Source organism: Aethalodelphis obliquidens, unplaced genomic scaffold (genome assembly GCF_003676395.1).
Source record: "Aethalodelphis obliquidens isolate GAN/ISIS:26980383/991018 unplaced genomic scaffold, ASM367639v1 scaffold5, whole genome shotgun sequence".
Classification (NCBI taxonomy): domain Eukaryota; kingdom Metazoa; phylum Chordata; class Mammalia; order Artiodactyla; family Delphinidae; genus Aethalodelphis; species Aethalodelphis obliquidens.
The window spans coordinates 14,607,163-14,622,506 of record NW_020837949.1 but is presented as its reverse complement, the minus strand read 5'-3'; the positions used below and the strand labels follow the sequence as shown (position 1 = coordinate 14,622,506).

The window sequence follows — 15,344 nt, the reverse complement described above, 5'->3', positions numbered from 1 at the left end:
ATGGAAGCAACCTAAATGCCCATCAACAGACAAACGGATAATGAAGATGTGGTACATATATACAATGGAATATTACTCAGGCATAAAAAGGAACAAAATTGGGTCATTTGTTGAGACGTGGATGGATCTAGAGACTGTCACACACAGTGCATAAAGTCAGAAAGAGAAAAACAAATATCATATATTAACACATGTATGTGGAACCTAGAAAAATGGTACAGATGAACTGGTTTGCAGGGCAGAAATTGAGACACAGATGTAGAGAACAAACGTATGGACACCAAGGGGAGAAAGTGGTGTTGGGGGGGTGGTGGTGGGATGAATTGGGAGATTCGGATTGACATGTATACACTGATGTGTATAAAATTGATGACTAATAAGAACCTGCTGTATAAAAAAATTTTTTAAATTAAATTAAAAAAAAGAAGTGTTGAGCAAAGCAGTAAGGAGTAAGTAGTTGATACTGTATAGAAGGAACGCACATCAGTGGTACGTACATCTTTGTACTTCCTCTTAATTTGAATTATATTCACTTGCTATCCCAAGTGATGAGAAATTATGTGCATAGCTCTGTGAACGAAGACATCTCTCTTGTCCAGGAGGCAGACTTGTCTGGATTCAGGCTATTCTCCAGCTTTCTTTCCCTGCCTGGAGGGAGCCTGACCATTTGCACAATACAAGCACAGCCAGACACCACCATTCATCCCTTCAGCTACTCAAATTACAGGCAAGAAGCCTAGAAGGAGATAATTAGCTTCATCAGATAAGGCTAGCCTTGCTAACCCAAACTTTTAAAGTGACAGCAGATGTCACAAGGGTGTCCCATTAAGCTACTGATACCTAAGGCTGAGACTGCTTTCCTCCAGGATGGTAACAAGATCAGGGTGCAAAGGTGACCAGGAAGAAAGGCCCCTCCCCGCTGCGCTGTCTGCCTGCCCGGGTCCAGGGAGCTGCAGGCCTGTGTCTCACTCCTGTCCATGCCCCATCCCACTCCCCACCTGGATCCTCGCTCTATAATTCACCAACTGCAACAGGAGAAGCAGGGGACATGCAGAAAACCCTCAACCTCTATACTGCCTGGAACCCAGCTCTTCCAAAAGGCTGAAAAGAGCAGTTTGTTATCTGTCATATTCACATATTATATACACACACATACATATATCTCCATACATATAGATAAACAAACTGGGTTATTATACATAGAAATATATATATAATACATATTATAAACACAGTTATTTTTATTGTTTGCTACGCATTGCACAATTTTTTTTTTTAAAAATTACCTGGATAATAACGACCAATGGAAAGTACAAGGCCTACGTAGAGATCAATACTGTGTGAATCCTGCCTTAAGGCAAGTAGGGACTTTGGATTAAAGTCCTTTCTCTTCAAATATTATCAAACAAACAAACAAAATATATATATATATGATAGAAATTACAGTATAGGATAATGTCCACAAAGCAAAATGACACAGGAAAAGGCAATCTGAATTACTGAAATACCAAAGCAACAGAACATTTTTAAAGAAATATTAATTTCATTATCTATTGGTAAATACATCACACTGCATTAATACTAAGGCCTGTGACCCACATTAGTATCCTGTAAGGCAGGGATCACATCTGTCTCTTCGTCTTCATCCTATCCCAGCACCTAACCCATCACAGGCCCTTAGTAAACATTTGCTAACTGCATGAGTAAATGACTAGCCATCTCAACTAAGTTTATAAAATTCTACTCTGGGAATTCACTATAATGAAAAGAGGAGAGTTATAATTTATGGTCTCAATCATTTATAAATGTGTCCTCCACAATTACTTGAAAAACTCTGATGTTAGATGTAGTCAAAATAGTCACCCTACATTGTTGTTAAAAATTTAATTTGCTTTGCAAACTCTTTAGCATGTGCAAAAGTAAATGTCAGCTTAGTTCCTATGTGAGATTCCAGAATCTGGACTTGCTGAATTCAAATTAATGAAGTTCTAAATACTTAAAAATCACAGCCTTGCATACATGCAACCTACGGAGAGCATAAAGAAAATACTCAGCATTTAGGCATCCTTACCTACGTGGTTTATTCCTGATGATAAAGAAGAGACAGAGAAGACTAGAATTATGCCTGGACACAGCACTGGTAGCCTGAACGTAGCTGCCTTCACGTAAGGAACATGTGTTACTCCAAACCTCAGCCGTCTTCACAACTTTGCTAAGGGGAAGCAGTGGTAATGATGTGACTTATTCTAAAACTGCAATAACTGTGAACGCAGGGACACTGAACACAGCGTGAATAATCTCATAAGGGTCTCGAAGGTTGTAAAGGTATGCATCACGGTCTAGCCACCTTCCAAAAATGGTTAGCTGGGAAAGAATAAAGTACAACCTTGAATTGACCCAAAACCAAAACAACGGTCTTTTCTCAGCTTCCATTGCAAGGTGGGCCCTGAAAATGCTGGATGACTTGTGACAGCCATCGAAAGCCTTGCCAAGGAGTCTAAAGAGACCCAGCAGCTATGCCACCCGCTGTAGTGAGCAGCAACACCGGTCCCAGGGCAGCTTGGAGGAGTAACCCAGAATGGTTCTCAAGCAACCTTCCGCCTCCATTAATTTGTATTTCATTAGGATTTGCAACACAAGATGGATTTTTATGTGAATTACAAAATAATTTAAAAGCTATGAATAAAAATTCAGAATAGTTTTATAGGGTATTTAACTAAGTTCTAGGCAAGGAATAAAACACCTTTATGGCAGCATTAAAATTTTTAAGAAGTAAATAAAGTTTTACAGGTGAATTGATATTTGTAGTGAGAAAACCATCTTTCTAAAGCATGAAAATAACATACAAATTCTGGTGCATTTTCAAATCAAAATAGCGGCATCTGAGCTTCTAGGACCCAGGAGAACATCTAGCCCTCTTGTCTCCTTCCATGGTCAACTCTGAGTCGAGTCCCAACACTGACATGCTTACTACTTGGATTTTAAATATATGTTGAGTGATATTTGATTTTTGTTAGCCATGTCGAATATACTGGTTCTAATACTAACAGTAAGGACTTAAAAACAGGAACTGAAAGCAAGATTTTCTCAGATATGCAATTAACAGAAATTAAGAAACTCCAGAGCCGATTTTTTTTCCCCAATATTTCTTTACCAGAATCAAAATTAGATTTTAATCCTGTCTATCTGAAACAGTACACCTGTTACCATAACGCTAAATAATTTTTAAGATTCTATGAAATTAGAGCTAAAGAAAAAATTCTTTATTCTTCCCTTATTCTAAGGGTATTTTTTTTTTTTTTGCAGTACACGGGCCTCTCACTGCTGTGGCCTCTCCCGTTGCAGAGCGCAGGTTCCAGACGCGCAGGCTCAGCGGCCATGGCTCACGGGTCCAGCCGCTCCGCGGCATGTGGGATCTTCCCGGACCGGGGGCACGAACCCGTGTCCCCTGCATCGGCAGGCGGACTCTCAACCACTGCGCCACCAGGGAAGCCCTAAGGGGTATTTTTGTAACATTAAAAAAGAAACAACTGGAAGGAATCTCAAAAAACAGCTAGTTTAATCCCACAGGAGCCCCAAAGACTCAGCGACATACAAAGTCACAAACATGACAGTGATAGAACAGGCCCTCCAGCTTCCAACCAGAATCTATTCATTTATAGAATATGGTTCACTCTGTACTGCATCTTTATACAAAGAAATTTGTGATGAAAATGTAAGTATTAAAATTACTATTAAAAATGATATCCTGGGAACTCCCTGGTGGTCCAGTGGTTAGGACTCCACGCTTTCACTGCCAAGGGCCTGGGTTCAATCCCTGGTAGGGGAGCTAAGATCCTGCAAGTGGTGCAGCCAAATAAATAAATTAATTAAAATAAAAATGATATCCTGAGGCACCCCAACTTTCTTTGCATTGCTAAAACACAACCCTGAAGCATAAATAAAGCTCCAGCAGAGCTTCCCTGGTGGCGCAGTGGTTGAGAGTCCGCCTGCCGATGCAGGGGACACGGGTTTGTGCCCCAGCCCGGGAAGATCCCACATGCCGCGGAGCGGCTGGGCCCGTGAGCCATGGCCGCTGAGCCTGCGCGTCTGGAGCCTGCGCTCCGCAACGGGAGAGGCCACAACAGTGAGAGGCCCGCGTACCGCAAAAAAAAAAAAAAAAACTCCAGCAAGTATAAGAGCTGTACTAGCACATTTAACAGAATCAATTCAACTAAAACCAACCTACCTTGTCATCAGGCCAAAAAATGCTCCAAGTCTACTAAGACCTATGGGCTTAGTTCTACTGCAGGGCGTAAGTTTTATGACAATACTCTTTACAAGGGGAGTGAAGTACATTTCATACCTGGCCTAAGGAGTTACAGCGTCTGACAACACATGTAAATATATGCTAAACCATCTAATCACACTCAACTATTTCTGGAAGACAGATCTAGGACCAGGACCAAATATAATGCACTTGGACCTATGAGAAATAATCAACTTTCTAACAGTGACAACTGTGAAATACTTGAACAGGCTCCCAAAAAGGTCACTGAATCCTGGATGCAGTTTTTGAGACTCTTTAGTTTGGTTCCTCCTTGTCCTTCGGAGAGGAAAATCCTTAGAAGCCGCCACTAGAGTAGAAGGTGACTGTTAACCTCAAAATTTATCAGTGAATCTCTGACTTCTAGCATGGCCCCATCCCAATGCAGACACAAAAACAGTGTTAGATGGTGACAGACAATCTGAGAAATTCACTAAACGAAAGATGAATATTCTACTGCACAGGTTTTGGGGTCTTTTTAATGTTCTGCATTTGAAGTAGTATAAAACCCTAGTCTATTGGAACCTCATAATTACTTTTTTTTTTTTTGGCCACACTGCACAGCTTGTGGGATCTTAGTTCCCTGACCAGGGATCAAACCTGCAGCCCTCAGCAGCGAAAGCACGGAGTCCTAACCACTGGACCACCAGGGAATTCCCTCATAATTAGTACTTTTAAAGTGGAGAACAAGAAGGGTCACAGACCACTCTGTAGGGCTCTGTGGGACTTGCCATCGGTCACCGCTCCTGGAGTCTTGTCCCCTGCTTCCCTCTCACTGGACTCTTCACTTACTGTAGAGTCAGCATCTGAGGGAGAAACTCTGCAGACACAAAACAAATACAAACATTAGGAAAAAGAAAGAAAGGTGGGGGAAAGGTCACATTCATTTGGATGTGGAAGTCAGGCTTCCAGGCAAAACTGGGAGAAATCAAACAGTCCAAAACATTGTTTCGTGGCATGGCATCTTCAAGGAACACATTAATAGCACACAGTCACCTTGTGAAGACAGCTTGACACAGCTGACTAAATGGCTCAGTGGGCTCATTTCAACAAATGGTAGGAAACCAGGTACCCCGTGGAGGATGGTCTCCAAGCTCCCTGGGCTTGGACTGGCAGTCTGGGGCTGGCGTGGGTTGGGTTAGAGGATCTGGAGTTCAAGCTTGGTTAGGTGCTAGCTGGGTCTGCAGAATTCCTAAGAAGCCAGGGTAGTTCTGCAGTCACCCCATATAACTCCAAATCTTCGGAAGCAGCCTACACTTACAACACAAAGGCAATGATTATTGCTGAGATTTGATTCTATATATAAAGAGCAAGGGTGTCACAGAACCCAGGTTGCACCAGGCTAGTGAAAATCCTTAATCAGTTAACACCCCTTCTCTTTGGGCTTCCTGAAATGCCGAGACATTCTGGTGCCCCTGAGACATGCTAAAATATGATATTAACCACGCAGAACATTAAGATGTTGTGACTAAATGTTTAGGATGAAGCTACCAGAGGAGAAGAAAAGGCTTTGCTATACTGTGCTAGGATATTCAATAATCTTTAATGATCTGATTTACTCTCACTCTGCAAAGTAACTAAGCAAATGATCTCCCTCTACATTATTCATCTTCTTTTGTAAAGAGTGTGTTCTAACATTCGTTAAATTCTTAAAACTAGGCCGGAAACACTGGAGTAGGTTTTCTGTTAAGTCAGAAATAATAAGATCATTTTGAACGTTGGTACGATCACACACTTTCCCCTTCTCAGCAGAAAATCAGGATTTAGAGTTCCAAAGCTCAAAGGAAAGCTGATAATCTGAGGCTTCAGTACCAAAGCCTGAACATTCTTTGATCTAAAGTCAAGTTAATAAAACCTGATTCTGCACCGTGTCTTCACACAGCTGTAGCCCGTCTCACAGGGTCACCGGGTGATGGTAGGTAGTCTGTTAGCAAGCAGTTCTCTCTGCACTTAATTTTGATAAGTGGAATGGGAATTAACTGGGAATGGGGAGCTGGGCAGGGGGAGGCGATGAAGAATCCATGCACACATGCTAACATGGGGGACAAGAGGAGCACATGGAGAAAAGCCAAGCAAGGAAAGAAGGATATGATGAAGGTCACCTGCAGACCAAGCAAGGAAGCCACAGCTCCAGTGGCTGGCATTAACGGGCAAGGGTGAAGCTGATACTGGCTGACTGTGTATCATATGCCATGCTTTTTTTAATATATTATTCCTAATATCACCTCCAGAGGGCCTGGCATGGTCACCCCACAATATGGACCCTAGAGCTGGTCAATCCCTAATGAAGTTCCAGGCGGACCACCAAACCATGATGGACAGTGATTTCTAATCTTAAACACTTTGGGGAAGGAAAGCACACAGGCCTCCTTTGAGAGTCCATTAGAGTGGATCAAGAGCCATCAGGTTCGTTGACTTTGGGCAAATGTTGTCAGCCTTCCAAGCTGCAGACCCAGACAACACTCACCATCAGCCTTTCTGCTACTGGAAACGGACAAATGGAAAACAGAAACGCATGCCACGCTAGAGAAAAATACAGAAAGCCCAGTAAGAACCTTCCTCGGTGACGGACGTTCTTGGAAGGGATCTTTGCCTTGGGGCTCGGCACATCTCCATTCTCAGAGGGCGTGGCATGGTCCTTCACAGGTCCTGGCAGCGGGGCTGGCTCATGAATGATCAGTATATCGTCTTTATTGTGCTGACCCAGATGCTGCTTAGCAAAGTCGAAGCCCTTCACACTAGGGATCTGCAACTGAAACAGACATACACAAACACACACACACACACAGGAAATTAATCTGAATCTGAGGAATATGAGATGAGATTGTGAGGGCTGGCAAGATCGTGAGTGCCAGCTTCTGATCCAGGAGTGTGCTTGCAATTCAGCTCAACATGCATCTCTAAAGCACTGACCTGTGCAGGGTTTATACCTAGAGTTTGCAGACAAGACAGATACTTGCTACAGATTCAAGTACAGGGATTAGATATTTAGACCATAACACAAAAGACATCACAAGACAATCCCTGACTGCTGTCAGAGCAGCTACACAATTCCAGAGGGTGACGTGGCTGAGATATTCTTCCTAGAGACTGGGGACTGGTGCCAGGCCTCAGAGGACAGGCCAAACTTGGAAATAAAAAGAGGTGGCTACACAGAGATTGTTCTAAGTTGTGTCAAGGTCCAGAGAAGACTTGAGGCTTGGGAAAAGATTACAGTAACTGCACTAGAACGGTCAGGATGTAGGGGAATGAGAGAAGGCCAGCCTGTATGCAGATGACTCCACATGCCAGCTTCTAGAGCAGAAAACCACTAAATGTTTCTAAAGAGGCAGATTTCTAAAATGCAAGCATTTAGGACAAAAGGAGACTAGTCAGAGGGCCCAACAGTACTACGTGCACGAAATGACGAAAGCCTGGGCCCAAACCTCAGCAGTGAAAATGGGAAGAAATAAAAAGCTCTGGAAAATGGGAAGGAATGAACAGCTCTAGAGACCAGGCAGAAGCACACGGAAGCTGAACACAGACTCGAGAGGCAAAGGGGAGAAAGACTCCAGTGCTGACATGAAGCTACATTCAGGGTATCCCAAACAGCAGACGTGACATTAAAAGAAAAAGGTGAGTTGCAAAGGAATGATGACGAAGAGGTAGAAAGACAGGTTTCGCTCCACACATGCTTAGTTTGAGATGGCAGGAAAAGCTCCAAAGAAAAGTAGCTCAGGGCTTCCCTGGTGGCTCAGTGGTTGAGAATCCGCCTGCCAATGCAGGGGACACGGGTTCGATCCCTGGTCCGGGAAGATCCCACATGCCGCAGAGCAACTAAGCCCGTGCGCCACAACTACTGAGCTTGCGCTCTAGAGCCCGTGAGCCACAACTACTGAGTCTGTGTGCCATAACTACTGAAGCCCGTGCGCCTAGAGCCTGTGCTCTGCAACAAGAGAAGCCTCCGCGATGAGAAGCCCGCACACCACAATGAAGAGTAGCCCCCTCTCGCCACAACTAGAGAAAGCCCGCACGCAGCAACGAAGACCCAATGCAGCCAAAAATAAACAAATAAATAAATAAATCTATAAAAAACAAACAAACAAAAAAATTTGACCTTTAAAAAAAAAGAAAAGGAAAAGTAGCTCAGCATAGCTGGAAACAGAGGACAAGCTTGGGGGAACTCTCAGGCTGGAGGTGTGACCTTGAGAGCATCTGTACAGAAGGTGACACATAGGGGAGTTGAGATTTTCCAAGATGAAAACAGAGCCTATGGATAAAATGTTGGAGAACATCAAACAGTTTGCGGCTAAGAGGAGGAAAAGGAAGCCAGGAACAAAATAGGTGACTTCAAAGAAAAAAGAATTTGGAAACTTCAATGTAACAGAAGCCAAGGGAATAAAGAATTTCTAGAAAGGAGTGGCCAACGGAAGTAATGGGGGCACAAAGATGAAGGAGAGAGGAGTCTTCTCAAGTGTACCCCTCACACTGGTGGATGCAGAAGCCCTACCAGGGGATACCCGGTACCAACAGCAAACCCACAACGAAAACCCTCTGAGCCCTGCGGCCACAGAGTTCAGGGTCAGCTCATAGGCCTGTGCTAAGACAGAAAGAGGTCTGAAGGGGAACAGAAACGTGGGCCATAAAGGTGAGGCACTGTTTTGGTGACACTGAAAGTGCCAGGGGTGGGTGTTAACCGTTTCCTTTATTCAAGCTTACAGAGCAGAGGAAAATAAACCACATATTAGCAGTTGTCCCAAGGGTCTCCTTGGGAGGAGCCCCACCTGCAATCCCATGGGGCTGAATTCCACACCCACAGAGAGTCCCGTCAGTCAGAAGACAAAGGCTAACCCATCTGAGGAGCTGTGCCAGACAATATACGGCACGTAGACGTGAAAGGTTTTGGCGTATTTGTGCCAACTTTATGCACAGATGAGTGACAACGTCAATGGCTTCGATCTGTGATCTCTTAAGGTCTTTTCGCACTAAAAATCTAGGCTGGATGGGTAGATGGAAAGTAGCCTGCAATAATGGCTTACACCAGCAGAGGGGGACAGAACTTACTATAAATAGAGTTCACAAAGACACTGCTCAGAAACAAAAGGCAAAGACTGGCGTGCCTGTATTTTCTAAGTTAACGATATCGTGTTACCAGCAGTCTACTTCACCACACAGATTGTGAGTGGCACGCAGTCCTCAGCTCACAAACGCTGCTGCCCAAACAATGAGCCCAGACCTGCAGCTCCATGACTCCCCCCGACCTACCAGCCATCTTCAGCTGGGCTCCCCAAATCTCTGCGGGTGTATACCTCCCTAGGGGCATGTGGCCCTTTCAAAGGAATCAAATTCCAAACTGACAACTTCTGTGTATAAACTTTTGGTTTCTCCTTTCTGAAGAATCGTTCTCCCACTTCATAGAAGAAGCACACCCGTCATCCACGTGTCTGCTTTTACCCCAGCTGCACCTCATTTTAGCTCCATAAGGTGCCTCTAAATGAAACAATAGGGACGTCCTTGGCAGTCCAGTAGTTAAGACTCCGCCTTCCAATGCAGGGGGGTGCAGGTTCGATCCCTGGTCGGGGAACTAAGATAACACATGCCACGGGGCAAGTAAGCCCGAGCGCAGCAAGTAAGCCCGAGCGCTGCAACTAAGACCGGACGCAGCCAAAAATACATAAATAAAGATTTAAATAAATAAATGAAAGAATAACAGATATAATCAACAGTCATTTAATCATCAACATCACCACCTTTGCAACTTAGATGATTTGCTTTATCAAAATTGAAGGAGGAGCCCCAGATTGCCTCCTCTAAGCAAAGGTCTCCAAAGTTGATACGGGAAAAATATGGACAACACTGCTTCCTTGGTGCAGTCTGTACCCAAATCCAGGAACTAAATGCCTTCCCTGACACGATCTCAGGTTCATGTAAGAAACATATTGTACATATGTACATGTCATAGGGAAACAGAATGTGCTACCCCCAAATGTCTCTACGGCATGTGGATTATTTCAAGCTGAAAACAATCAAGGCCCAAAAGACTCAGGAAGAAAGTTTGATATTCCCTTCCCCCACCAACTGCCTAACAGAATACAGACAGAGGACCTACCTACTCCAGAAAGAGAGCTATCACCACTCCTCTCTGCGTCCCATCTCTGACTGGCCCAGCAGGCATTTGTCTAGCAAACATTTGCTTTTCCATCTCCATGTGAACTGCCTTCCTCCCCTCTGAAGTCCCAAACCACCACCAACATCCTCTTTCGTCTTTAGCTGAAGGTGATATTTAAGGTGAGGGTTTTGGTCATTTTGGTGAGTTACTCAGTTCTATACATGCGTCTCTCCCATGTATACATGTTATTAAACCTTTCTGTGATTTCCTCCTGTTAACCTGTCTCAGGTCAATTTAATTTGTAGACCAGCCAGGAAAACCCAGAACATTTCTTCCTCCCTGACAATGTCAAAATGCTTCATAAATGCCAAGGCACCATGCAAATGAGATTGACAGCAATGTTACTGCTGCTGGTCAGTGAAACATCAAGCACTTAGTATAGTCAGCTGAGAGTTCTCAGAGACCAGATAAAGCTATAGATATAAATTTAGATACAAAATTTTGTAATTCAGCAACAGGACATGACACGTGGTAGACCCTCAATAAATATCTGATGACTGAATGAATTTCAAAAAGGTCAGTTGAAGCACCAAACTTACTGGATTTTGTGGGGAACCAAGAAAAGGGTAGATGTCATATGAAATATACATCTGTTATAGCCTTAAAGTCCTGCTGGCTTTTGTTAATTCTGACTAATATCTTTTTTTTTTGGTAAGTTTTGGTGTTTTTGTTTTTGCTTGTCTTTATGGAAATGCAGTTAGTTTTCTTTTATGTTTTTTATTTATTTATTATATTTTATTTATTTATTTTTGGCTGCATTGCTGTGCACAGGCTTTCTTCTAGTTGCGGCGAGCGAGGGGCTACTCTTCGTTGCGGTGCACGGGCTTCTCATTGCGGTGGCTTCTCTTGTTGCAGAGCACGGGCTCTAGGCGCACGGGCTTCAGTAGTTGTGGCACGTGGGCTCAGTTGTTGTGGCTCGCAGGCTCTACAGCACAGGCTCAGTAGTTGTGGCACCCGGGCTCAGTAGTTGTGGTGTGCTGGCTTCAGTAGTTGTGGCTCGTGGGCTTGAGAGCGCAGGCTCAGTAGTTATGGCACACGGGCTTAGTTGCTCCACAGCATGTGGGATCCTCCTAGACCAGGGCTCGAACCTGTGTCCCGTGCCTTGGCAGGCGGATTCTTAACCACTGCGCCACCAGGGAAGCCCCCTGACTGATACCTTTAAATACGTTCATTAGATCCCTGACTTCTCTCAGGATGGGTGAGTCATCTCCTTCTATAAACAGTAGAAATTTTTTTGCTTACACACAAAACAAAAGCCGTCTACACAGAAGGAAAAAATAAGAGAAAACACTGTCCTCCTCACTTATGGAATTGGCTCCTTTTGTTTCATCCTTAATTTCTGGAACACTTTTTCTAGTTTTTCCAAGTCTTAAAAAAAAATCTAGAGTTAAGTTTGGCTGTATTGTGCCTCCAGCCTCCACATGCAGAATAAGTGTCAATCAGCATTTTATAAAAGAGTCACAATTCATTAGTGCCTTCAATATTCCCATTAGGACCCAGGTTTTCTGAGGAAAGACGGCTCTTTTGTTCCTTCTTTCTTTAATATATCACAGAAGAGACAGACCCTGTTGTCTGTATCTCATCGGAATATGTCGCTGACAAGTCAGGGTGGGCTGGAAGAGCAGGTCAGCCAAGTAACAGGAGAGACGCCTGATGAATTTTAAAACATGTAAGCCATAAATATAATGCGACCCAGATGGAACACGACACAGTGAAGTCCCCAGTACTCGGGTTAGCCTGAACCCCTGGGAAGGAGCAGTTAAGATGACAAGAGAAACCACAGAGCAAATCCCCAAAGTGGCTGAATAAAAATGTGCAGCCTTGAAGAGAGAGCCATTGTTTAAGCATTTGCTATTTGATGGGTGTGGTGTGTGAAAAGTCACTACAGCCACCATGCTGCTTCCATTCAGGAGGTGAAGACAAGGCGCACCTATTGCCATCTGCGGGTCTCCACTGCAGCCCAGCATGGGGCCGCTGGTCACCCTGAGGTCTAGGAGGTGGCGAGCAGTCCTCCAAGATTCTCCCGCCCCCAGGCCGCAGCAAATCACGCGGGTACACTGAAACCACCAACACTTTAGGTGTTACCAGGATCCTTGCAGAGGGAGAGGAGATGAACTCGGCTCAGATGGAAGAAACCCTCCTGGAACTTCGCTTCAACCCGTGGAGCCCCTTCAGTGGAGGTTCCAAACATAGATGTGTCCAAGCGCCCCCACCCCGAGACCCCCTCAGTGGCTCCCAGGGCCTACAGCATCACCTCCGCCCCCTGACGTGTCCCATAAGCCCCTCCAAGAATGGCTCTTGCCTACTTCTGTGGCCTCGGTTCTGGCTGTGCCCTTCCTTGCACTCACCTCTGCTCCATCCTTCCTGCCTGGGCCCACTTCACCTCCACAACCTCCAGACGCAGGGGTGGCTGCCCCTCGCCTGTACTCCCTCAGTGCCCTGGACAGACTTATGCTGCTGCGTGTCAGCTTTTAGCTGCTTGTCCTTCTTTCTCCCTTATGAAAGCCCTCGAAGGCAGGGATCGCATGTTATCTGTGCTTGTCACCCAGCCCAGCCCTGCTTGTCTGAGAGCAAGTGCTCAGTGTTTGGTGAATGAACAGGCAGTGGCTGAGGCAGCTCCATCTGGCTGCCCACAGTGCCAGCCGGCTAAGAACCAGGGTCCTAGGCCAACCAGCGGGTGTGGACTGTCCCCAGCAGAAGGAACAAGTTTCCACAGGGCCGGCAGCATCTAGCCAATGCCATTCATGTCTTTAAATAGAACCTCAGCAGGGCGAGGCGGGTCCAAGCTGCAATTTTACTGGGAGCAGTAAAAAAGTGATGCCTTTGGGCTACAGATTAAAGGGAATACAGATAAAAGGAAGACATGGGTTAGGGGTTTTTTTCTTTCTCATTAGAAATTTTAAAAGACCCTGCTTCAGAATAAGACAGAATGGCCTCTCTCATCATATTTCAAAACTAACCTACTCCCAGACAATATGAAGAGGTTTCCTTCTGGTTACAAGAAGAAGGGGGTGTGGATTTTGGGTCAGCACATTTATCGTTTCCAGATGTTTGCAGCTCTGGGATTTGCTAAAAGATTTCAGAGAGTCGTGGTGAAGCGCTGTCAGGGGGCGGGGTGAGCAGAGCGTAGAGAGAAAACACAGAGCCGCACAAGCAGGAAAAAGAGCTCTTGCAGTCACAGGGAAGACAGCATCTTTGCAAAGTGCTCCAAGGAATAGGCTGGAGGCCCTTCACTATTGCCAGATAATCTTAGAAGAAACGCTTATGAAGTAGAGATATTTATTTTTAAACTAAATAGAAATGATCATTTTCTCACTATAAAAACATGACAAGATCTATATGGTGAGTGCCTTTGCCAGCAAAACAAAGACCCTGCTACGCTCCTAACAGGGTCAGAAAACACCTCTTCTGTCAGGGAGTCCTCCATGCAGAAGGCCCTTCGTGCAAAGATGCTGTAAAAGGGAATGCACAAATCCAGGCAGCACTTGCAGAAGAGGGACTCCAAAGGGTTGAAGTTCTATTGGAAACTGTCCATTTTGATGCACAACAACATCTGGGACGTGAGACTCCTTCAGAAGTAAAAGTGGGAGAAGGCGAAAGCTTGCGGAATAGTCTGCTGTGAACTCAAGGGATGCTGTCCTCTGATAGTTTACTGAAGTAACAGACAATGGATGGGCTTCCACAGGAGTGTTTATGTTAGGAAGCACGGCACATTACTGACTAAATATATAACCATCTACACTGGTTAAATCTCTCTGTGACAACACTCTTTGACCAGAACAAAAGCATTTCCAAACCTACTGTTGATCTCATTACGATGAAATTCACACTGTGAATCATGTAGTATAGTAAGGACTTTTTTCCAGGTTTCTTCTGTGCTATTCACCAATCTACCAACAAAACGACTTTAGCAGACTATGTAAATAATAAATGAAGATAGGTAATAAATATAACCTTAGTAGAAACTGCTTCCAAAATATTGGGTAACCATAAGCTTGCAATGTAATCAAGAGTTTGCATTTCTTACTTAATTCGTAAGAAAAAGAATGCTCTTCATTTACTTTTACAAACAAAATGAATTTTTAAATAATACTTATTTGTTTCCTCCATCAGGTCTAGGTTGATAATGTGCAGAATTTTTGTATACCCAGAAAATCAGAGTAAAATTAAAAGGTTAACAGGGCGATCCTTTATTTCTTGTTCTTCTGCCTCGGGCTTGCTTTTTCTTAGCAAACTTTTAGAGTCGAGTGAGTCCTCTAAATGCGTGAGACCCATGGTGGGTACACGTTAATAAACAGAGTCCGCGAGCACCACTTCCCACGCCCTGGGTGTGGCTGACCTGCGCGCTGAGCTCAGTGTTTGCACCTAATGAGCTCTTCTCTTACTTGGCATGTTCTTGCTCACCAGGGGAGCTGGATACTGACCAAGAGGCTATGTCTTCCTCTGAAACTGGTACGTGACATATACTGCAGAAACTGTCGAAACCTAAGTGTGACAAGGGAACTGCTATTGCCATAAAAACTGAACTGAATGCCTTGGAAACACATGGAAAAGGAGCTGCTGAAAAAAAAAAAGAAAGAAAGAAAAAAGAAACTGCTAACAAATTAGGCGCAGGAGAATTAACTCTAAAAGACTGCAGAGCAGGGTGGGGGGGGATATTGAAAAACATCTAGAAAATTCTGTACTCAGGTTGCTTTGCTCTTCCCTAGAGAAACCCAAACTGGAAACTGCAGCTGATGCCTTACGTGCGTTGTTTCTTCACAAGAAAGACCACACAGAATTTCTTTTGATAGACTAATACTCCAAATTGTTTTTAAAGATTGTCAAGTAAAGACTAATTTTATATATATATATATGTGTGTATGTCTGTGTGTGTGTGTGTGTGTGTGT

At 44.3% G+C, this 15,344-nt stretch overlaps 1 protein-coding gene across 1 annotated transcript in view; it reads right to left on the bottom strand.

Moving 5' to 3' along the window:
• Positions 1–15,344, bottom strand: part of KIAA1549 (KIAA1549 ortholog) — a 163,908-nt gene that overhangs the window by 50,427 nt on the left and 98,137 nt on the right. Inside the window, exons 12-13 of the mRNA XM_027102761.1 lie at positions 6,862–7,058; positions 5,011–5,126 (exon numbers count right to left, since the gene is read on the bottom strand). Coding sequence (XP_026958562.1) covers positions 5,011–5,126; positions 6,862–7,058 — 313 coding nt within the window. The remainder of the gene's footprint in view (positions 1–5,010; positions 5,127–6,861; positions 7,059–15,344) is intronic.